Source organism: Miniopterus natalensis, chromosome 5 (genome assembly GCF_054644295.1).
Source record: "Miniopterus natalensis isolate mMinNat1 chromosome 5, mMinNat1.hap1, whole genome shotgun sequence".
In the NCBI taxonomy this organism is placed as follows: Eukaryota; Metazoa; Chordata; class Mammalia; order Chiroptera; family Miniopteridae; genus Miniopterus; species Miniopterus natalensis.
Window position 1 is genome coordinate 8886189 of NC_142085.1, and position 24234 is coordinate 8910422.

The 24234-nt window shown below is 45.4% G+C and overlaps 1 protein-coding gene across 3 annotated transcripts in view; it reads left to right on the forward strand.

The window, feature by feature from the left end:
• ANKS1A (ankyrin repeat and sterile alpha motif domain containing 1A) overlaps positions 1 to 24234 on the forward strand; it is a 176734-nt gene that overhangs the window by 54054 nt on the left and 98446 nt on the right. For 2 of the 3 annotated variants that reach the window (XM_016223704.2, XM_016223708.2), the window contains exons 2-4: positions 15379 to 15459; positions 17134 to 17290; positions 19065 to 19127. In XM_016223704.2, the coding sequence (XP_016079190.2) occupies positions 15379 to 15459; positions 17134 to 17290; positions 19065 to 19127 (301 nt within the window). The remainder of the gene's footprint in view (positions 1 to 15378; positions 15460 to 17133; positions 17291 to 19064; positions 19128 to 24234) is intronic. The other variant, XM_016223706.2, reaches the window with a different exon arrangement.

The window sequence follows — 24234 nt, forward strand, 5'->3', positions numbered from 1 at the left end:
GCATGTACTGCAGTGTGGAGGGTAACTGGGGGCAGCTTGGGCAGGTCCTTCCTTCAGGGCAGCCTGGGAGGTTTGTCCCATGGGTAAGAGAGAGCTGACTACAGCTCTTCAGGAGATAAGCCTGATTGGACACGAATTTTAGAAAGTTAATAGTGACAACAGCATAAGAGGGTGTTGTTTATTTTTCAGTGGAGGAAGGGAGTCGAAATCATTTTGGAGGTTATTTCAGGAGTAAGGCAGTGATCTTGGAGATGGAGAAGGGACAAATTTGAGAACTGTTTTAGGATGTAACTGTTTGGGGTTTGGACCCCCTGTTGACTCATTCACCTCTAACCTTGAAAGCAGACAAAAATGGGTTGGGGCTGCCCATCACTGCTTGAGCCAGTTAAGCAGAGACAGGGTTGAATTGTGAATGAGCAGTTATTCCAGTGTTGCCGGCAGTGTGGGAGAGCAGGAAGGGTCATCCACAAATATCTGCTCCGCCACCCCCGCAAGCCAGCTGCTTCTCCTGGGTGGAAGGACAAAGATTACATGGAAAAGTAGGAGTTGCAGGCATGGGGAAGTGGGCAAGCTGGGCTGGGGGTCGCAAAGGGCAGGTGCCTCTGGGATTCCACTGTTTGGGGAACAGGGCTGTTTATCTCTCCATGATGATGGGCAGTTCTCAGAAAAGGAGAAGGGACCGCATTCCAAGGGTAATTCCCCTGTCCCCGGGTGGGTGTACAACTCCCAGCCAGGTTAGAAAGGCTTTATCTAATTAAAACAGAACAGATCCACTTGCCTTTGAAATCACCGACCCATTTGGTCCCCTCCCCTGGGGACCCGGACTGTGGTACTGGAGTCTTCAGGGTGAGCTTGTTCTTAGCCTCTGTAAGAAGAGCTCCATTCAGAAGCAAATGGGAAGAATTGATTTTAATCCTCTAGAGGCTGGAAAAATTAAAGACCCCAGAAGGTTTTTTTGAAAAAGGAGGCCAAACCCAGAAATAAATTTTCTTCAGAACTCCTTAAAAGAACTCTTAAGATCTCACAACCGGAAGCCTGTGTCTCTGGAATAGATCTGGCTTCACTTAAAAAGAAAAAGTGGATGTGTGTGTTATTAAAGAGAAATTTGTTCTGACGCTTGTTAAAACAATGAGGGAGACTTGATTTAAGATTCCTGTAGTAGGAGTGTTACATTAGGGGAGGGATGGGCTCAACTCGGAACACAGAACGGGCTGGGGGGACTTACAGCCAAGGAGCAGAGTGAGGGGCTCAAGTGCTTGGAAAATTACGTCTGAGAGGAGACTTCAAGGGTAGAGGGATTCTTGCTAAACTGACCTCACAGGAGTTTTGCTAAAGACAGGCTTGCGACATCAAAGGTGGGGGAGGGGAACTCAATCAGATTTTCAGGGAGGGGGAGGGACTTTTGTTAAACTTAATTAACAGGATTCTTGCCAAAACCGGGTGGAGCAGGCCCAAGACAGGATGGGGTCCAGTGTCAAGGCTTAGTTGTAAAGAGTGCTCAGAGGAGCCTGACAAAGTTTGGTTAAGGAGAGAGTCTTTGTCAGAGTGTGTGTGTGATAACGGAATTAGTATGTGCCTCACCCCCAGAACTAACCAGTTTTCACAGTTTGGTACATGGCCTTCCATATGTTGGTGTAGGCTTAGAGAAACACCCAGTTCTCAAAGAAATGAGATCATGCACTACATACTTGATGCAGGTGCATTTCCCACTTCATAGATCTTCGTGTTTCATGTCAGCATGTTTGCACCGGTCTCATTCTTCAGACTGCCTGTCTTACTTTAGATGATGCCAAGCCCTTATATCTTAGACTCCAGTTTACATTTTTTCACACATACATTATACCATTTATTTCACAAAGCGACCTTCTCAGTGTAGGGATGGGGCAAGTGGCATCTCTATTTTACATATCGGGTAGATGATTTACCAGAGATTTTGTAGCTAATATACATCAAGTCCAGGATTCCCCCGAATGGGTAAGTTGCATGTGTGAAAAAATGTAGATCTTTGACATTCAGCTTACATATTAGCCACATTCTGAATACTATTTTTGTCTGTGGTTCTTGGAACATTTAGGAACCATATGTGGTATTTTTGGACCTGGAATCTGATAATGTATTTATTTGAAGTGCTCATTCCTTTTGTATGTATTTCTATATTAAAATTTTTGTCATTTTAATTTGCTCCAAACAACAAAATAATCATCATAACTTCAGATTAAGTGAATTTAGTCAACTTGTATCTTTCATTATAATGTTGATGTTTTCACTAGTTACCTGACATAACAGTGTTTGTCGGCTAATTGGATTTCTGGAAATGCTAATGGGAGTTTTTCAGTTAACTACCTCTATTCATTTCCCTGTGGGACCTGGTTCCTACATAGAACATAGTGTCTCTCCCTCTGTATTCCTTATTGGTTTCTTAGGACCCTGGAGAGCAAGAAAAAGAGCGAGATAGGAGGAGTGAGGAGTGAGGGGATGTGAAGCAGGGCAGAAATGAAAGACTGAGTTATGGGGAATTAGTCTGATTCGGGAACAGAAAAACAGTGCAGAGAGCTGTTTTCAAGAAATTGTATAGCACAGTGGTTAAGGTTTGGGAGTTAAACCCAGTTGTGACCCATTTCAGCTCTGTGACTCTGGGTAAGCTATTCACCTCCGTACTTGTCGGTTTCCTAGGGTTCCCTTCTAGGGTTCTGTTACCAGTGTTTAGTGTCCTTGGGTTCCCCAGGTGAAAATCAGGAGGAACCACCAGAGAAATTTCTGGACAGGTTTTGTTCAGCTTATGTTCGAGCACAAGGGAGACAGCACAGAGGAAAGAAGGTCCTCCGAATTGACTCTCTGGTAGACCTTGTTGGGTTGCCTTTATGCCCTGGGACAAGGCCTGTGTGAAAAGGTGGGCTTGTGGAAAAGGAGGGCTTGTGAAGGGTTCAGAGAGTGGAATTTTCCATGTCAGGGTCAGACTACTGCCTCCTGTCGGTTGCTTAGCAACTATCTCCCACACCTGCCCTGCCAGGGCCAATATGACGATGGCCCCTGGAAGGCCTCTAGTGGTCAGACCTGGGTCCGTTGCACATGCAGAGTAGTGATTTCAACATCTGCAAGGAGGTGAGTGATTGGAAGGGAGATAAATATTTTTATATTCTTTGTAGAGTGTGCATTGGTAGCTGCATTCCTGTACTCAGCTTGTCTATCTGTGTTCCTTCTGACCCTCTGGCATTCCTTAGGCCCTGGTCCAAATCCCTATGCTGTCTCTGGTCCGTTGAGAAGTAAACAGTGAACTGTTTAATCCACTTAAATTATGCTTGATTCATAGTGAACATTTAATGTTAACTGTTATTTCCGGGCCTTTTAGACTAAATCAAAATTGCAAGAAAGGGGTTTCAAAGTCTGGATGGAGTAAAGTGACCATGTAATTCATTGTCCGGGCCAGGATGCTCTTAATAATTATGCTGGGACAACAGATAGAAGCCAGGATTTATGGTTAAGGTGGATACCCAAACATGACTGACTAAGGCATCTGTCTCCCTGCTCAGCCTAGTTAAGCCTCTGGACTTTGACAAACCAGGGAGCAAATCATTCTTAAAAACTCTTCTTTAGATAGGCCGACAGACAGACAAATCATTCTTAAAAGCCATTCTTCAGACGGACAGACACACACAAATTCACTAAACAATAAAGGAAACATTGTCTTTTGTTTCTAGGTAACATGTATCTTAGAGAAATATGAGTCTGCACATTTAATTAATAAAATATGTGCAGTGTTTGTTGCTCAAGAAATAGCTTGACAAAGGATTTTTGAGTTCTTACAGTTTTTAAAATCTAAAAAAAATAATTTACCATACCTTTCTAGGTGTAGATTTCTCTCACCTGTGAGCTCTGCACGTGTGCCAGGTACATGCTTCCTTTGCAGTGAGGGTCTGGTGGTAAATGTATTTGGATCTGCCTCTAAGTTGCATGTGGTCTGTTGAGAAAGACAGTCAAATAATGACAAAAATAGAGCTCTAAACTGCGATGGTTGTAATCAGGGCAAAGTACGAGGAGCTCTGTAAGTGCTCATGAAGAGCCTGCCGGGCAAGGTGGAGTGTGGTTTGAGGAAGAGGCCGGAGGGAGCACGGCGTTTGGACCATGCCTGAGGGATGCAGAAACCTGGGAAGTGCTGCTTTGAAAGACCACCTTGGTACAGAGTGATCACACACTCTTCCCCCGTTTGCAGAGCCCTTTCTTCGCTTTTTCTTGCTAATGGAAATCCACTGATCCAGGCCTTTCTCCATGCTCCCTTAGCATCTGCACATCTCTTTTAAAGCATGTGTCACATTGCATTACAATCTTGTTTCTGTCCCTGAGGTTCTTTGGGGGGGGAGGGGGGGCGTGGTCTTATTTATTGTAAGGTACCTAGAACGGCGTTGTGGCTTTTCCCCTTCCCTCTCCCCAGATATTTGAGCATTAACTGTGTGCCAGGCATGGTGTGCTTGCCGCTTGGGAAGGTGGCATGGAACAGGCCTGCCACCACGGAGCATGCAGGGTGACAGCTGTCTCACTGCTTAGAATCAGAGCTTTGAGCCCCGGAGGCCGTTTTTATGCAGTCAGCAAGCTGTTCCGTGCCTTTTCCAGTTGTGGGACAGAAACAGTGAATGCTTAAGTGTTAGTTAAGCCATAGGAAGGTAAACCGAGAGGTGGGCCCCACAGTGACCTGTAAACCAGGGGAGACGGGGCTTGTGCAGATGCGATTTATCGATGAATCCTCAGGAGCACACTAGTGGCAGCGGCGCACCCCTGATGCGCGCTCCCGGCATGGTGCTGTGCTGCTCGGGCTGCCGTGCCCGTGTCCGGGACGTGACAGCTCCACTCTCTGCTCCCTTGCGCCTCTGTTCATGGCCCCCCTTCCTGTTGGAGGTACCAGTGAGCATCGTTTGCCTAAAATTAGCAGTGACTGAGAATGGCAGTTCTTAAAGCGGGTGTGCAAGGCTCCTAACAGCGCCTGCTCTCAAGGCTGGCGGGGGTGTGTGTCCACACGGATCACGGACCAGAAACCGAAGGCCCCGCCCGGGATGCTGTAGACGGCAGCGCTTACAGCCAGCGTGTCTGTTCTGAGGACAGTTGTCCCTGGCAGGGAGAGGGAGGCTTCTTGTTAGTGGTACGGGGCAGAGAGGCTGTCCTTCCAGGTTCACTGTGTGAACTGTGTGTCTTGTGAAGTTAAAATGGGCCCTGCCTTTCTAAAGCTTGTGTTTCTCTCCCACGAGGAACAAACCCTTCAGAGTCACTGCCTTTCACCACAAGCCTGCAACAGGAAAAACCAGGGCCAGCAGGCGTACGCGTTCAGAGCGGACGGGCTCGCCCAGCCTGCCCTGTAGTGGCAGAATCGGGGCCGCACCGGTCTCACCCGGAGGCCACGTGGGCGCATCTGAGTTTCTTTGGGGAAAGCAGCCATTTCCAGCCCTTAGCTTTCTTCAGGCGTCTCCTCCTCATTTCTGAGTATTATGCTGCTACTTCTTGATTTTTAAGTTTTAGGCATGCGCTGTCAGCCTTAGGTGGGAGGGGAGGGGTTGCCGTCTCGCACTCTCCGCTGCCTCTTCAGATACATCAGCGCAGGGTTAACGTCTGGGTTTATATTGTTGCGGCTGTTGTGTGACGCACCTGCTGAACCGGTTAGTATACTAGGAGCCTGTTCTTTCCCCTGTGCAGCCCGTGAGCTGCCTCTCTCGTTGGTCTTCTGAGTTTCCTATAATTCCCAAACCACAGCCATCATTTTTAAGTCCCTGAATATCTTTCCCAGGTCCCAGGTGGACACAGAGTTGCTCCTGTGAGCTGCACTTCTCTCCTGCAGACACCCGCAGCCCCCCCGCCCTGCGTCCTCCAGAGGTGGTGGGTGGCCTGCTCCCGAGGCTTGTGCTTGGCTGTGCCTTTTTTTACCCCATTATCTGGGTGCCTGTCTTCCTCTTTCTTGGTTTGCTGATTTATTTGATTGAGTAAATCCTGCAGGTGCTTCCGGATAAAAAGGATGTGTGGGAGGTACAATTTGAGACCCGCATGTCTAAAAATACCTTTATTCGCCTTTCATGCTCGGCTGATAATTTGTCTGCTATAGAATTCTGGGTTGGCAGTGATGTCGCCTCAGAGTTTTGAAAGCATTGCTCCTTTGTCTTAGGGCCCCCAGAGATGCTGTCGAGAGTTCTGCTGCTCCCCAGTCCTTTGTGTGCGAACTGCTTTTCTCTCTGGGAACTGTTCTCTTTATCTCATGTGTTCTGAAGTGTTTCTGAAATTTCACAGTGAGTCTTGGCGGTGTCTTTTAAAAAATTGTACTGAGCCTAGGATGGATTCTTTCAACTGGCAGTGCATATCCCTTGGTTCTAAGAGAATTTCCGAAGTATTTCTTTGATAATTTCCTCCTCTCTATATCTCTTTTCTCTGGAACTCTTGGTCCTCTGATTTTTAAAATCTTTTCTCATGTATTTCTCATCTCTTTTTTTGGTTTCACTTTCTGAGAGATTTACTCAGCTTTATCTCCTAGCTCTTATATATTTATTTCTACCATCATTTTTTAATTTCCAAGAACTTTGCACTGATTGTTCCAGTTTTTTCTAGTCCAGTTCTGTGCGATAGTGGGTTTTTATTGTTGCGGTTTCGTTTGGTTCCTTGTTTCTGTTCCCTTGAGTCCCTTCATTCTGGTTGTTTTGTGTTGAAGGCTTTCTTAGATGTGCAGCGGCCCTTGGGTATCACCTTCATTCAGTTGAAGATGGTCCGTGCAGAGCTGGGAGGAACTTACCGCGGGTGGGTTTTGTATACTGTAAGTTGATCGGGCAGGAGTTCGCGTGCTTTGTGGGGGATCCCCAAAAGTCAGCATCAGTTGAACTTTTCTGTGGTGGTGTTTGGTTTCTCCAGGAAAGAGTCTTCCAGCCTACTGTTTGCGGGGGCGGCAGTGTTCTGGGAACCGAGCGGATAAGCAGGGCTGGGATCTTGTCCTTCAGGATGCTGACTTCCTTTTAGGCCTTTGTTTTAGTGTGGTGGCTCTCCCGGCATTCCTCTTCCTAATGTCCCCAAGCCTAGAGCCTCTCCAGTTCACTTTCTTCACAGACTAAATCCGCCTTCTCCTACCTGATGACCAGCTGCCCGAGGTGTGCCAGAGACCTGGGAGCCCAGCACCTTCCTGTTCAGACTTTGTACGAGTCCCTGTGTTCAGCCCCTCCTCACCTCCTGTCCTGTGCCACCTGTGCCTCTAACTCCCGAGCCTCCCCAGGGTGCCCGTGTGGGTTGGCGTTCTGTTCTCCTGCCACAGGGAGTCACTCAGCTCTGCTCACTTAACTAGTCTTCGTCTTCCAAAAAATGTTGACATTTTATATTCACTCTTATCTTTCTCCTGTTCCTTTTTTGTTTTTACTCTCATTTTAATGAGGTTTAGGAGTGGACAGAAATAAAAATACATGTTTAATTTTTCCCAGTTAGCAAGATTGAATTCCTTTGGAGTTTTACGGTGATTGTTTCATGTGTGTAAGTTTTGTCTTTCTCTGAGCATCACAAGCTTCTTTCACAATGGCGATGGTTTCATAGGCTCCTTGTTATCTCTCCTTTCACCCTCAACAGTTAAGTATGTAGAAAGCTTTTTAGTAAGGATGTGTCAAGTTCATTTCAGTAAGATGTCTTTTTAAAATTAGACCAACTTTGGACAATGTTTCATTGTGTTGGAAAACTGCCTGCCCTTCCTGAGGTTCAGAGATAAACTTGCCTTTGTGAGGACAACCGAAAGAGGAAAGCTGAAGGCTTGGGCAGAGACAGGCTGCTGAGACAGACCCCTGTCTAGACCTTCCTTAACGAAGAAATCAGGAGTGATGAGCTGCCCAGAACCTCTCTTCCCCGCAGTTTCATTTTCATTGCTCCATTTCAGTCTGGAACAGAGAAGGCCCTCTTCTGACTTGGTGCTCCGAGAGCCCTTGACCTCCTGAGAACTAATTCAGGAGGAGACTCCTAGGGATCCAAGTTGTTTTCTCTTAACAGTCAAGGTCAAGAGCCTGGAGAACTGGAAGGAACATGCACTAGAAGTCAAATGTGGGATTTTGTTTCAGTTGCACATTAATTAGCTGTATGGTAATCAGCGGGTCATTTGAGCTTCAGTTTTCTTACCGATAAGATGGAAATAACAGTATGTTCTTTCCTACTCTATAATACGGTGGTAAGGGTCAGATACAGGCCACATGCATGTAAACACCTGAACATTGTCAGCTTAAACTACCCATGTAACCATGCTGTTCCAAACCCTCACATCCACCTGCTGACTGGGCGTCTACACATGGGGGTCCAGATTCATTTCAGCCCCAACTAAGGCAGAGCCAGCTCCCTCTGCGCCTCCCCTCTCCTCCCTACCTCACACCCCACAAGCACAGCGCAGCAACCTGCTTTCCTCCGGAGTCTGCTCTCGTCCACGGCATTGTTGGGCCACACCACCCCTGAGCCCACACCCGCACTTGGTCGGTAGATCCTGCCTTCCCTATTGAATCCATCCCTTTTTTCTCTGCCCCTCTTACCTCTGCCTTCGTTCAGGCCCTCACTTCTTGCCTGAATTGCTGACTTCTGACTGGGCTCCCTGGGTCTTGTCACACATTTCTTCCAGTCCGTATCTGTGCAGCTGTTCAGCATAAGGATTTTTTTCCCCCGGCCATCAATTTGTGGTGAATAACAAATTGACCATCTAGTTTCCCACATCTCAGCTGTCAGCAGAAGGGCTTTTCTAAAACATGTATGCGATCAGTCCCTGCTCAACACTTGGCATTAGCATCCGGGACCCTGGGTGATGTGGCTCTGCCTGCCTCCCCATCCTTGCATTCACTGTTTGGTCACTTGCAGGTTCCAGCCATTTGCAGTTACTTGCAGTTGCCCCAGTTTGCTGGGACTACTTGGGGGACCTTGAATTTGGGTGGTTCCTCTTTGTTGCTTCTGTCTGGGTGATTCCTTCTGAGCTTTAAGGCTCAGCTCAAGTATCTCTTCTGCAAAGCCTCCCTTATTCCCATTTCCTCATGAACTGCCCTTTGCATGCTTCCTTCTCAGAGTGTCACACAGTGTAGAGTCATCTGTTTGCTTGTCTGACTTCCCCACTCCACTTGGGTGGCGGCTGTGTAGACCCTGGCATGTGGAAGGTAGTGCATGAACATGTGTTGAATTGAACTACACCGAGGTGTTGTTACTTATCTGTGTAAAGTAAGCAGTTCAGTAGCTGGGCCACCACATGAAGCAAGCTTACTGCCAGCGGAGGGCCGATCCCGGAATCTGATGGCACAGAGTAGTCATGGTGAAAGTGGGCTGGGCACTTAGGTTGCAACTTACGGTTCTTCTGTCTCTGTTTTTTGTACAAATGCAGTATTCTTGTGTATCCCATCAAGAGACTGTTGCCATTTTTCATGGATACAGCGTAGCAGATTTGGGTTGCAGCTTGGTGACAATTGAATATTAGAAGTAGCAAACTGGTGGCCCTGTGCTAATTCCTGCATAGTACACCGCTCTTGGAAACATGAGGGATTCCCTCATAACTTAATGGGCTTAAGTTATGTCATACAGATGAGCAGCATAAAGAATTCACTGTAGTTCAAGGCAAATGTGATAAACGCCCACGCTGTGGGGAAGGTGCAGGATGTTGTGGAAAATCGGAGGAGGGTGCTGTCAGTATCGGCCAGTGCCGTCCGGGAAGGTGAGGCTTGGGGCGTTTGAGCCGGGCCACTTTCTGTGCCAGATAGAATAAGTGTCTCAGTGAATTTCCTACTGTTCTTGTCTGAATTCACAGAAACTTTAAGCAATTTTAACACCCAAATTTTTGCCTGAATTTTGCTAGGCCTGAAGAGTGGTATATAAATTCAAATATGGGTGTTGATGGACTTTTTATTTCTTTTTATTTTTTCATGAACTTTTATTTTTATTTATTTATTATCTTTATTGTTGAACGTATTACAAATGCCTCCTTCCCCTCCATTGATCCCCCCCACCTTGAACACCCCCCCACCTTAACCACACTATTGACTGTGTCCATTGGTTATGCATATATGCATATAAGTTTTTAGGTTAATCTCTCCCCACCCACCCCTGCCTCCCCTCTGAGATTCGTCAGTCTGTTCCATGCTTCTGTGTCTCTGGATCTGTTCTGTTCATTGGTTTATTTTGTTCATTAGATTCCACATATGAGTAAGGTCATGTGACACGTGTCTTTCTCTGATTGGCTTATTTCGCTTAGCATGATATTCTCCAGATTCCACCATGCTGTCTCAAAGGGTAAGGGATCTTTCTTTTTTCTAGCTGCATAGTATTCCATGGTGTAAATGTCTGAGAATATGCATGATATGATTTCAATCTTCTTGAACTTGTAGAGACAGACTTGTTTTGTGTCCTAATGTGTGATCTATCTTTGAGAATGTCCCATGTGCACTTGAGGAGAATGTATATTCTGCAGCTTTGGGGGGAAATGTTCTGTAAATGCCAGTGCAATCCATCTGATCTAGTGTGTCACTTAGAGGCCCTGTTTCCTTGTTGATTTTTTGTCTGGAAGATCTATCCAGTAAAGCCAGTTGGGTGTTAAAGTCCCCTACTGTGACTGTATTGTCGATCTCTCCTTAAAGTCCTCCAGAAGTTTTTTTTCAGCCTGTGTGAGTCATTCTGAGGTGGGATTCTTGTGGACGAATATATTTGGGCCATGTTTTCTTATCAGTCACACCCATCTGACACCACACATAATTATTGCAGTATTACTGACTATATTCCCTGTGCTGTACTTTACATCCCCGTGACTGTTCTGTAACGACCAATTTGCAGCTCTTAATCTCTTCAGCTTTATTGCCCATCTCCCACCATCCCACCTCCCATCTGGCAGCCGTCAAAGTGTTCTCTATGAGTCCATTTCTGTTCTACGTGTTTGTTTGTTTTCTTAGATACAACTGTTGATAGATATGTATTTATTGCCCTTTTATTGTTCATATTTTTTATCTTTTCTTCCTCCCGTCTTCCTCTCCCCCGCTCCCTGCTGCTGCGGCTACCGTATGACCTGTTCTCACTCATTAGCTCCTCCAGATCCAGCATGCTGCCTGCCATGAATCAACGTATAGTCAGCTTTTAAATGAATGGAGAGAGGTGTTTGAGGTGGATTCCAAAGCCGCAGCGTCCCATCAGTCATGTTCTTCCCTACCCCAGTCTTTAGATGCCATCTCAAACGTAGGTGCTTCAACATCACGCCTGTGCACTTGGGGCTCTGCGACACATCTTAGGCCCCTCAACCCAAATGCTATTAAACTGGCTCAAGCTAGAGTGGTCCTAGTTTCCACGAGCCATTCAAGTCCTGTGGAGCCTATCACAGTAGAATTTCCAGATGCAGAGAGAGTGGTTTGAAGGGCTGGTAACTTCTCCCAGGTCACAAACAACAAGCGGCAGAGGCAGGTTCTGAAGTGCGGTCGGCTGACTGCAGAGCCTCAGCTCCTAACCGAGATCTAAGGTTTCTACCTGCAGGTTGCTGGGACTGACTGCTCTGCGTCCCGTCGAGATTGGCGTGAGGGTTTGTTGCACAAGTGAGGGCAGCCATTGCCTTTCCGCACAATCTGTCTAGGCTAGCCTTTGTTTAGGAATCTCCTGGACCATTGTTTGTTTGTGTTTTTTCTTTTTCTGGTTCTCTTGGCACATTGTATTTCCTTTCTGTTTGTTGGTGAGCAGCCCTTTGGTAGTTACTGTTTTAGAGAAACCTGATAGGATAGCTGTGATCGGGAGGAAGACCTAGATTGTAAATAGCTCTTTTCTTGTGCTGCCAAGAAGGAAGAAACTTGGGCGGAGGGATGTTACTGCCTTCTTGTCTGAAGCTGAAATTCCAAGCAGAGAGATTACACTTCTCCATTTTCACTTAGGTCTTATTTAATAATTCCCTATTCCCCTAATATCTGGATGGGTATTTAGAGGAAATGCTAGTTAGAGAAAATGTGGGGAGAGGCCTTACTGGTTGGAAATATTGCAACTTTATGCAGGAAAAGTTCTTATCTTTCTTCCTGTCTTTTCTCATGGTTTTGAAGTAGTTTTAGTGCTGGTTTGGGGTGTCCAGACCTAATCACCTCTAAACCAGAGACATGGAGGTACAAGTTAGGAAGTGACGGAGGGCTTACTCAGTCCTGCCTTTTCGTTAAAAGCAAGGGCAGTTTAAATCTTAGTTTTAAGGTTACTTTGGGGCCTGGACAGAGATGGCTGAAGATAGCAGATCCTTGATGGAGTAGCAGTTGCTGACAGACGTGCGCTCCCACCTGCTTTAAGTCGTGTTGGCATTTCCTCCTTGCCAAGTTCTGTTGGTTTTTCCGGCTGTCTCACTACTGTGTTATGTTTAGCCTTGTGTGGCTGTGTACTCACTTCATCTCACCCCCTACACACTAAGGCTTGGCTCAAAAAGTCCTTGCTTGGCCACATGCCAGGAGCTCCATGAATGGGAGTAATGGGAGATTTGGATCTGCCACTGATGTGGCTTGTGATTTGGTGCAAGCCATTTTTTTTTGGATTTTAGTGTCACCTATTTTAGAATAGAATGATGACCTTTTGTCCTATGGGCAACTTTAAAAAAGATATGAAAACTGTACCTCCTAGATGCTCCAGATCCGTTCCACTGCATCATTCATCATTGTCAGGCTCGGGTGTGCAGTTTTTGTTTTAGAACATGAGATCATCATGTGGCGTGACAAAGTGTGCATCGCTGAAAGTGTGCGTTATAGCTCTTCGTTTGGAAGGTGCTATAGGAATCAAACTCAGCGGAGCGCGGGGATACCAGGATGTACCTCATGCTCCTGATGTTGTCGCCAGCATCCTTAATTGACAGTGAACAAATAAACCAGCTATCAGATGGCAGCACACACATCCTCCCTTTTCCCTGAAAATTTATCTTAAGATTTTAGGCGTAATACCTACAGGCTTATCACATACACAGCCATTTATTATTAGCATTTCTATTTTTTGTCTTCTTTTCCCTATGTATAGCTTCTTTCTCCTCTCTCTTTTAAAAAATATTATAAAAATACAACATGATTGCATTTTGATTGTAAATATTTGAAACTGTGGTAGAATGCAGAGCAGTGCATGAATGAATGTTCCTCTTTCCCATTCTGCAACAACCCAACACACGTTTCCCCAGGGTAAGCAACGCTGGACAAGACTTCCCATCACCTTCCACAGGGTGTGTGCGTGTGCGCGCGCGCGCACACACACACACAGCGGGGCCCATATTCTTGTATTGTACACTGACTTCTGCTTTTCACGTGCTCATAACAAAGTATGTCTTGGGGAATCTTTCCATGTCGGTTCCAACTCATTTTCTTTTGTTTCCTTTATTGTCATTGTTGCTGGTGGTTATATAATCATTCATTTGATGAGTGTACCTGATATTTAACTGCTCACCTATTGATGGACGTTAAGTTTTTGGTTTCTGTTCTTACATGGAAGCAGCCCTGTACAAGAATGGGGCGTCGCGCACATGTGCAAGCGTTTCCGTTGGATAGTTGCCTGGAAGTGGAAATGCTGGCGCAAAGTGAATGCCTATTTTTGGTATTGGTGGATGCTGCCAAATTGTCTTCCCACAGGAATTCACCAATTTAAACTCATACCAGTGGTGTTTAAGAGGGCTTGTTTCCCTGATCTTTATTAACACTTTACAGTGTCATTCTCATTTTTGTCAGTCTGGTAGATGAAAAATGGTATGTGATTATTTTAATTTGCATTCTTCTGGGTTGTGTCTCTGTAGATCCATGTCTGTCTGTCTGTCCGTCCATCTGTCCATCTATCTATCTATGGTGTAGGGTGAGAATTATTTCTGTCACTTGATGGAACTTTAGACAGGAGGTTGAGTAAACTTCTGCACTCAATTCACTATCCTGAGAAGTTTTGCTCATATATTCTTTCTCTACAGTGTTTACAGTTTTGTTTCTTTTTTTCTCCTTAACATATTGTAATCTCTGTTCTGTCTTATTTACATAGCACTGTAACTGGTATATGAAATTCTACTATGTATCTGTGCCTTAGTTATCAAATCATTTCTCTATTGATAGACTTTTGGGCTATTTCCAAAATTTTGTTGTCATAAATAACACTGCTTCCAACATCTAAGCATAAAGGCTCTATGCCCAGATGGCTTTACTGGTGATTATTTATAATTTTAGTGCTCTATGTCATTTATTCCTGAATATAGAAATGGGTAGGTACCTACCCAGATGATTGTGACCAAAACCTAACACTAATACCATCCAAAAGCAATAGCACAAAAAGCAAAAACTTTAGACCAGCCTCACTTATGAATATAGATGTGAAAATTGTAAGTAAAACACTCTTGAGTAGAATTCACTGACATGGCTATCATGGAGAATGGCCAGATAAGGTTTTTGGTTTATTCCAGGAATGAAAGAATCGTTCAGTATAAGAAACCTATTGATAACATATTAGTTGGTTAAATGTGAAAAACTGATTATCTCCATAGATGCAGAAAATGCATTTTAATTAACTATTTTTAATAACACTTTAAATAGGAAAAAAATATACTTCTTTTACATGTTACAGAGTCTCTATCTCAAACCAACTTCCAAAAACATTAGAGGCATTCTCATTAAAAGCAAGGCCAAATAGAGTCAACAATTAAAAAAACAAACAAAAAAAAGCAAACAAGGCCAAGGCCAAAACAAGGCTGCCCTCTGCTACTTACAGGCTTTTAGAAGCTCTGACCAGTGCAATAAGAGGTGAAACAGAAATGAAAATTAAGGCTTTGAGGATTAAATAAGATGACATTTCAACCTTGCTAGCTAGCATAGTATTCAAATAAGGCACTGAAATTGTAGGTTCTGTTGTTACTTTTTTTATTACCAGTAAGACCTATTCACAAAGGAAAGACCGAACTGCCTCTTGCATCTTAAGGCATGCATCCTTGTGCTTTTACAAATGTGGATTCTTTGATCTTGGTCCTGGTGGTTGAGTTGTCCTGGTCCGTGTGGAGGTCTCTCTCAAGCCTTCAGGTACCAGCATAGAGACTGGTGTTCAGTACCTGTGACTGGTTGAGTGCTTTGGTTCAGGGATACTTCTGATGACTTGTCAGTGAGCTGTTCTTACGATCCTGGGAGTATTCAGAGGCACCAGTCCCAGACGGAGCGGTTTGTGAAGTCACAGATGAGAAGGGTGCAGAGGAACCGGCTCTTAAATGATGACCCTGTTGTCCTGACGCTTGACTCCTTGCTCAGCACCCACTGTGTGCTCCCGGATGCTGTGCATTTCTGTGGTAAACGGCTGCTGTCCTTTATCGGGAGTCATGGCGAAGTGACCAGTTTGATTAAATGTCACACAGAATTCTTTCCCAGGCAGCTAGCTGTCTTCAAATTTGGTTTGTGACTTCAGTCTCTTTTTCCTCTGCAGCATCTGGAGAGGGCCCAATGTGAACTGTGTCGACAGCACTGGGTACACCCCTCTGCACCATGCTGCTCTCAACGGCCACAAGTGAGTACTAACCTGTGTGTCCTGCCCCCTCAGGCCCAGGCCTTCCTCCGACCTTTGGGTTCCTGTAAAGGATTGCGGAGCGGTATCCAGAATTCCCAAGTCTCTCTTTGTAACAACTGAAACATCCTTCCCCACTCCACCCCTTAAAAAACTGAACCAAAGGTTGAGTTTTCCTTTTCTCCTGTGTCCTTTCCCCCCTGAAATGTACGGTGCCACACAGTCCTCTGAATGTGAAGGTCAGCTTTGGAGCAGCAGGGCACAAAGGGGCTGGATCATCTGTTAGGTAGCAGGCCCTCTGTACGCTGAAAATTGATGGAATGGTCCTGAGAACCTTTCCTTCTGTTAAAGTAGTTATTTCTTTTGTCCTTCAGCTTGCCATTTTTCCTCATAAAATTAGCCTAATAGACAACGGGAACCACTTTTAAGGAAAGAAATACATGAAAAATAAGGCCTGTTTAATTCTCTTACATGTAGAGACGTTATTGGAATTGGGTGGGCTGTGGGGAGAGTGTCTGGGAGGTGTGTTTGGGGGTGAAGGAGAAGAAGGCATAGGTCTGAGCGATCGGCAGCTGAGATTGGGTGCTGCCAGTCAGGTAAGGGAGACCGGGCTCCGCCAGGGCAGGCGCTGGGGCTGCAGGGAGTGGATCCTCCGGGAGGCGGGAGAATGGAAACCCACTGCACTGGAATGGGGAGACATTGCGCGCAGCACCGTGTGAGATTAGCAGTAGAAGCTTAGTTTTTATGAGGAGGGATTATTGGAACCATTTTAGATTTTTCTGAGGAAGGAACAGGGCTAAACCTTGTGGTTTTCTGTGTCACTAGTGGAATATTTGGCCCAGCCCGTTTGACTCTGATGTGCCAAAGAGACAATGATTGTTACCTTCTACATTGAACTTTTCTGAAATATATTGAACATGATCATTATGTCCTTTCTGTGCCATTTTAGACACAGCTAACAAGAAATATGTAGAGACCCTGCCCCCTTAAATAGTGGGGTAACCTGAATTAAAGTGAATCTTGAACTTAAAAGACTAGCTTGTTAGCCAAATTGATCTCCAGATGCTGTTTTTATTTACAGTGTGGATTTTCTTCGACCTCATGTGCATGGGGATAATTATACATTTGTATCTGCTTAATTAGTGGTGTCACCAAGAAGAAAGCCAAGTCCTCCTTCCTGGATGTATCAAATGATGCCATATGCATCTGGCTTATGTTTGCTAGCAGCTTTAATTCTGCTTGGTCCGTCCACTTCAGCTCCGCATCACTGAATGCTCTGAATAATGTGGTGAATGATGATATTTGTTTTGCACAAATGATGATATTTGTTTATGTAAATTCTATCCCTGAATGCTGTTTAAACATCACAAACAGGAAGCATTGCAAGGCTTAGACAAGGGGACCAGACATTTTCAAAGTAATAGAAAATGGATGGATTACCTAGAAAGCCTAGATAAACAGGGAGGTGAAGAGCCAGTGTTGTGTGACATAAGGTGGTTCAGCTGCATGTCAGCAACTGTAGCAGTAGCTCCTGGAACACAAGGAAGAGGCTGGGTGATGAGCTCAGGTGGACATGGGAGCCAAATGGTAATAGCTGGGAAAGCGCTTTGTGTAAAGAGCTATTTGTAGGAAAGACTTCTGAGTTCTGCAAACTCATGATTGATTTTTTCCTTCCAGGGATGTGGTCGAGGTTCTTCTGAGGAATGATGCGCTGACCAATGTGGCTGATTCCAAAGGCTGCTACCCTCTGCACTTGGCAGCCTGGAAAGGAGACGCCCAGATCGTGCGGTTGCTTATCCACCAAGGGCCCTCACACACCAGAGTCAACGAACAGGTCGGAAGGAAGGGAAGCTTTCTTCCATTCAGCTACAGCCAAGGCCTTGGCAACCCCATCGCACTCTTGGTCCCGTGGCTCAGATCACGGGAAGTGGCTCTTCTCTGCCTCTCCAGCACCTCTCCTCCTAGTGCATCAGGGAGATTTTATTCCATGAGTTACATTTTATATGCATTTGAATCACGCAGGCATGGAATAATACTATAAGGAAAATATAAATACTAACCTTATGCAAAATTTGAAACAATGCAAATTCTGCAAAATTGCTTAGAGTCTATTTCAAGCTGGCAGGCTTAATTAATTGCACATTGTGCTTATGCCGTCAACATGGCATTGTGACTTCAGCTGGCAGAGGGATCCTCCGGTGTGTGTCAGTGCTGTGTGCACCATGCTGCTGTTCTACACACACTGGAACTCACAGAAGTGGAAGGACCAGAGCCTGAGATGAAAGTGAGCTCCCAAAACGAGAGTGGAGGTCAGCAGAATGCAGCTCACTTCCATGGGTCCTCTATAATGTTAACCTAAGGGTGGCCATGCTTTCACAGTGCAGAGATACTTCTTAGAAGATAAAAAGGCAGCATTTGAGTAAAAATAACCTCACAGTGGCCATGGCCTTAGGCACTCCTCTCCTTTACATTTATTGCTTTGGAAAAGTTATACTTGAATTATGTGTGTTCTAGACATGCCTCTTATAAAATACCCCTAGAGCTTGAATCTGAGAGGAGATGGGCTTTCCCTACATGACCAGCCATTCTCCTGTCTCCTCTCTGCTCAGAACTGAAGCAGATACTTTCTTAGTGCTTGAATGAGAGATGCTGCTCTTTCTCACTGAGTGTAGGATTATTTTCCTAATGACTTTGCTGAGAGGAGATTGTTAAATTACCTATATAATTAAAATAGAGTTAGTCCTCAAAAAATAGGAGGTGACTCTTGCAGAGCCACATGTCAGCAAGTTCATGCACATTCTCCATGAGTTGTTAGGGCATGACTGATTCAGAGGGGGCAGCTTCACTCCGGGGTGCGAGAGTATGAACCAGGGCTCCCAAATGTCCCGATTTAGAGATTGTGTGTGTACAGCTGTCAGTCAGCCTCCCTTCCCCCCACTGGGCTGCACTTTTTTGGTTGGTGAGCAACAGACATTTAAGAGCATCCATGTCTTTAAGATGTTTGTTTTATAACATTAGGAATGAAAATGGTCTCTTTAGTATCTAAATGCGGTTTACTCCTCCTGGCTAAGGTGATTGTAATTTCTCTTATCTGGAGGAAATTTATAAGGAAGTTTGCTTTTAAGTAATACTTTTCAGTGTTGAAAAAACTAGTCACCCATTAAAGTCCTTATTTAGGAAACTTTCATTAACCATTTCTAATCCTCTTTGCTCACTTTTGCCTTGGAGCACAGCTGCTTGGACTTTGGAGCCACCTGAGTGTGCTGGCTTCTCCTGCTCACAGCTGCTTCCCACCTGGAGTAGCCATCGATAGGTGGGACACTAGCCAGTGCTTTGAGTACCTAGCAGGCAGGTGGGTGGGGCGGGCGCTGAAGGATCTAGTTCCAAGTACCACAGTGATTTATTTAACAGCCATCACTGTGGTTTCAGTTGGATGCTTGGATAAGAGGGGGTGATGAGTGTCAGGTCCTGGAGACCGTCTTCCCCATTTACTTCCCTTCGAGGCAGATCCCGGTCATTCCAGTGTTGGGCCCCTCGGGGCTGTGCAGTTGCTTTGATATATTTCATCCATTTTATCATCATATTCTCTTTTCCTCTCCTTTTTGTAGAATGCTCTTGAGATCAAAGAACTCAAAAAGTACGGCCCCTTTGACCCTTATATCAATGCCAAGGTGTGTACTTTGCTGTCAGGGTTTCTCTGCATCATTTCTCCAAGCTGCACTTTCTCTTGGTCCTCTCTGGCTCCCCCTCTGTGCACTCGGGCTCCCCCTCATCACCCTGACTGTGTCTGCTTCAGCCGTCTGCCTTTGACCTGTCCGGGACTGGGAAATGCAGCCTCAGTGGCTTTGGTTTGCTTTTAAAATCCGTACTAATGCTGGAAGGCTTGGTGTTTTTCCCGGAGTATCTGAAAAGCTGAGAAGTGGCAGAAATGTGGAAAAGATGGGGCCATATTATATGCATAACTTTTGTGATTTCTGAAGTCATTTAAATTCAACAAAGAAAAACGACATTAAAAGATGTCAAACAGATTAACCTACTTTTAAAGAAGCACAGGAAAAATGATTAAGTTTTACTTCCTGGATTAAAAAAAATTGTTTTTCGTCTGCATTCTGTGTTTCTACTGAAATGGAATCTGGTTTTCGGGAGCTCGTGGTAGGGGGATGGAGATGTGGGAGAAGGGGGTTGGTGACGTCAAAGCTGTGGCTCGGGGGTCCCCCTCTCAGCTCCTGCCTGGGACTTTAAAGCTGCGATCCCTCTCCCCAGCTGGTAGCTTCTCTCTCTGCCTGGTCACTCTTGGCCTTGGGAGAGCTCTGAAACAGGACATGAAGTTGCAGGGCCAAGCAGTACACTTATGTCATCTCCTTCCCCGTGAGGCTGGGACCAGCCCAGCTGGCCTCGCTGCCCATGGCCTTCACCACATCGGTGGCAGAGCACTGTTGGGTGGTGGCCATAGCCTCTTTCCTCAGCGCCCTCGCCTGCTGTCTCTGATCTGAGTTTTCATTCAGGTGAGGTTTGCTGTTTGGCAACAATCTGGCGTTTGGTTGAGTCACTGCACCTCTCACATTAGCTGCCTTTCTCTTGCTCTGAATGCGCAGCACAGGGAAGGAAATGTAAGGTGCTTCTGCAGATGCTCGTGCTTTTCCCTGAGAAATTCTGACTTGGCAAATACAGCCTCCTGTGGGCCGGCCTGGAGGTTTCTTCAGCTGTTGGGCCTTGATGGTGGGAAGCAGTTTGATCTGGGGTAGTGGCGCACACGAGCTTTGTTTTGGGCCACTCTAAATTCCCTCTTCTGATCCTCAAAATAGAAAATACTCTGTCTTTGTTTTCTTCTGGTTTTTGTTTTGTTTTGTTTTTTAAAGTGGTATGGTAGAGTGGAGAACTGTCAGGTAGGCCAGGCCTTAGTTTGAATTCTCTGCTATCACTTACTTGATTTTGTTGACGTAAACAAGTTACTTACTTTCTCTGAGCCTCAGTTTCCTCTTCTGTAAAATAGGGTATTCCATCTACTTTGCTGGGTTGTTTTGGAGTTTAAGTAAGATAATGTACGTAAAGTAAAAATATCTGGTCACTAGTAATATTCGAGATCCCAATTTTAAAGGAATATATAATGCGGTATTTCTGAAATGGCATTTTGGAATCTGTTCCTTGTTTACTAGTAGGTTTTGTTTGGGGGAGTCACTTTGAACTGGTTTCCCCTTCAGTGATTCGTGGTTGGTTTAGTTGGCTTATGAAGCTGATTAAAGGGTAAGACTGGTTTTGTTTGTTTGTTTCTCACCCAAGGATATTTTTTCCACTGCTTTTCAGAGAGAATGGAAGGGAGAGACAGAGAAGCATCGATGTGAGAGAGACACACTGATTGGTCGCCTCCCGCACTCGCCCTGACCGGGGACAGGGATCGAGCCTGCAACCGAGGCACGTGCCCTTAGTCAGAATCGAACCCGGGACCCTTCAGTCCGCAGGCCGACGCTGTAACCACTGAACCAAACTGGCTAGGGCAAAACTGGTTTTGAAAGCACATTTTCCTATCCCTTGATTTTGCACACATAAAAGAAAATAGTCTAAGTGGAATAAGAACATACTTCTCTGTTTGGAAAGACTGCCCTTTGCCTCCCCCTTTCTCAACTCTCCCTCCCCCCCGACCCCAGGGCAACTGACGCAAAGGCCTAAGGGATAAAGCTGTTTGGGTGCTAAGAATACAAACTCAGCTTGGGCTGATTTGACTGTGACACCCCTAGGTTTTGTCCTGACCCCATGGATTTTTATTGATCTGGCTGTGTCTAGGAATTGCTTAGCTAAAGGACTTTTGCTGCTAAGTCATATCAGGCACCTTTGGGAATGAAGAAATCTCAGGTGCCCTTCTGGGGAGCAGATGTAGTTTTCATGAGCTTTGTCTTCCTCCTGGACATACGGAGCCTTCCCTTTTTCATAAGTCAGCATAAGCCAGTCCAAGTGTAAATCGTCCTTAGCTAAGAGGGAACCATTGCAATTGTTTTCTCTTTTACAGTAATTTTAACTTACTCTGAATATCATAAGATGAGCAACAGTCAAATCAGTTTTGGGGTAGATCTGTTTTCTGTACACTTAAAAATAGCTTAATCTCAGAGCTTGAAGAGACCTAGAAGTTGTATAGACCAGCTGTCCCCATGTGCTGTCCAGCTTGTCTGGCTGCATCGGAATCACCTAGCAAGCTTTAGTAAACTTTATTTTGAAAAAATTTCCACCTTACAGAAGTTGCAAGAATAATGCAGTGAACTACACTGTGCTCTCCTAGATTAACCAATTGTTAGCATTTGTCACACTGGCCCCCCTCCCCATATTGTCACTGTCATTGTGGTTAATGATGAAGGATTTGAAATTACGTCGCCAACATCAGCACCTTTGGCTCCAGATACTTGCGCATGTATCTCCTAAGACTCACTCGTATAACCACAATGCAGCGATCAAAATTCAACATGGATATAATATTGTTATTCAATATGGAATCCATGTTCAAATTTCATTAATCGGCTCAATAATGTCCTTTAGAGCAATTTTTTTTCCTGGTCCAGGATCCAACCCAGGATCATTCCCAGAACAGCTCCTCAGACTTTCTCTGCCTTTGACGACACTGACATTTTTGAGGAATATAGGCCCATTTTGTTGACTGTCCGTCAGTTTGCGTTTGTGTGCTGTCTCCTCGTTTCGGGGTATATATTTCTGGCAGGGACGCCTCAGGAGGAATGCCATATCCCTCCTGTTGAGTGCACGGATGGGCAGTTTGTCTCCCTCGATGGTGATGAATGAGTGCCTGGTGGAGTGGGTGCCTTCTGGGTTAGTAAGCTTCTTAATAACAGTTTTCCTGGGCTGTAGCCTCTGAGGTGCTACCTTGGCAAGCCTGGGGTGGGGCTTATATTAGTTACTTTTAATTCCTAAATGAAGCCAGTTAGAGGACCACTGATCTAAGCTAACTTTCCACCCAGAGCCGGGACATCTCTGACCGAAAAGGTCGGCCATCTACCTCTTACTTTGTTTATGTTTGTTTGTTTCTCCTAGTAACAAACAGAATTAAGGCTTGGCATCCTCTTTCGGGATTCCGCTGATTTTTGGTTTCTTATACTTGGTTGACATCTGTCTTCCTAAACCTGGAGTCTGCTTTCCAGGGCATTGCGGAACAAGTCGAACGCCTTCCACATGATGGACTCAGTCTGCACGTTTATCCTGTGTCTTCTAAATCTCAGGAGACCTGATTTGTCCTTTTGTCCCAGTTTTGTTTCAGTTTTCTCAAGCCTGTACCATTGTTGCTACAGAGAGCTGCAGCCCAGGTGTCCCTAACCTAGGTGTCTGTCAACAGCGAACAAGAGTGCAGTTGGGTGTAATCTCAGCACTGGGAGCTGATGGTTGTGAATGGTTCTAAGAGGAGAAAGGCTGTGGAAATGTTTCTGTATGATTTTCTGCTGCTTGTACTCTGTGTGTGTGTGGGTGTGTGTGTGTGTAAACGCATAAGTCTAATGGACTTACACATTGAATGGGGTCTCCAGATATAAAGGGTATGAGGGATCTTTTTTGCCTTAGAAGTACTGACCATACATAGCAAGGAAAATGAAAGTGGTCTCAAGATGGGCAGGAATGGAGTTTGTGCAAAGACTTTGGGGAAAATTGGGGTATTTCATCTCAGTCCCCTTCCTCAGTCCAGATTCATAGTAATACGATTCTGGGAACTCGAGGTGTTGTGAGCACCTGTGCTGCAATTTGGAAGGTGTGGAAGAGAAGGGTTCCAGGTGGTTAGAAGTCTGTGTGCTTCTTGGAATCCCTCCCCTTCTTGTGGGTCCATGAATCAATATTTAGTGCCTTCCTGCCCTGATAGTTGTTAGGTTCAGGGGGAAACGGTAGTGAGAGCTCCTGGTGATGGCCTATGTTCAGTAGTGGAGAGGTGCTCACCACAGTCCTAAACTCAAGATTATCACAGTTACGAGACCATGTCTGGCCAGGCTGAAACATAAGAAAGATGCATCCTACACTGCATCTATGCAGGACATCCTGGAGATGTGGTTAGGCCGTTTTAGCATGGGTGGGAAATTTGCCTGGCAGTGATCCAGACCTTGCCTTTTCAGCAAGGCAACTTTGTGGCAACTGCCTGCATTCTGGCAAAAACAAACAAACAGGGAAGACTTATTTTCTGCTGGATAGTTTAGAGTTTTGCAGTTGTTCAGGCCCTCATGGCATTCTCTTTTACAAAATCAAGGACAGATTATTCTGGTTGTTGGGAGACAACTTGGATATGAAAGAGACAACAGTATCTGTTTCTGAGTAAGCAAGATCTTCTGGACTGGAGTTTTAATAAGAATAAGCTGACTTTCTGGGCCCTTGCCACCATGCTGACCTTGAGATGTAAACCCTGATAACCCCCCTGAACTTCTTTGGGCTGCCGCTTGGCTGCAGGAGCGCTCTGCAGGGAGCTGCTGTGAGTTTTGTTGATGTGGCTGTCTTCTCATTATGAGGAGCTGGAGGGACTCTAGGTTTGCTCAGGGACTCATGCCATAGCTTCACAGCAGTGCGTGTTCCAAATGCATATCCTAAATGGTTGGTCTGGCTCAGGGAAACCCAAGGATTTCCCCTTCTCTCCAGACTTTCAGGTTGACATTGAGTTGCCCTTTGAGGAGGCCACTGCTAATTGGCTGTGTCTGTGGCCAGCGAGGGCTGCACACCTTTCATCTGCTGTTCTCCTGAACCTCTTTGAGCTCAGTGCCTGGTCCTCTGTTTATCTGTGTGCATTTATCTTGCATGTGGCTCCTGCTACCA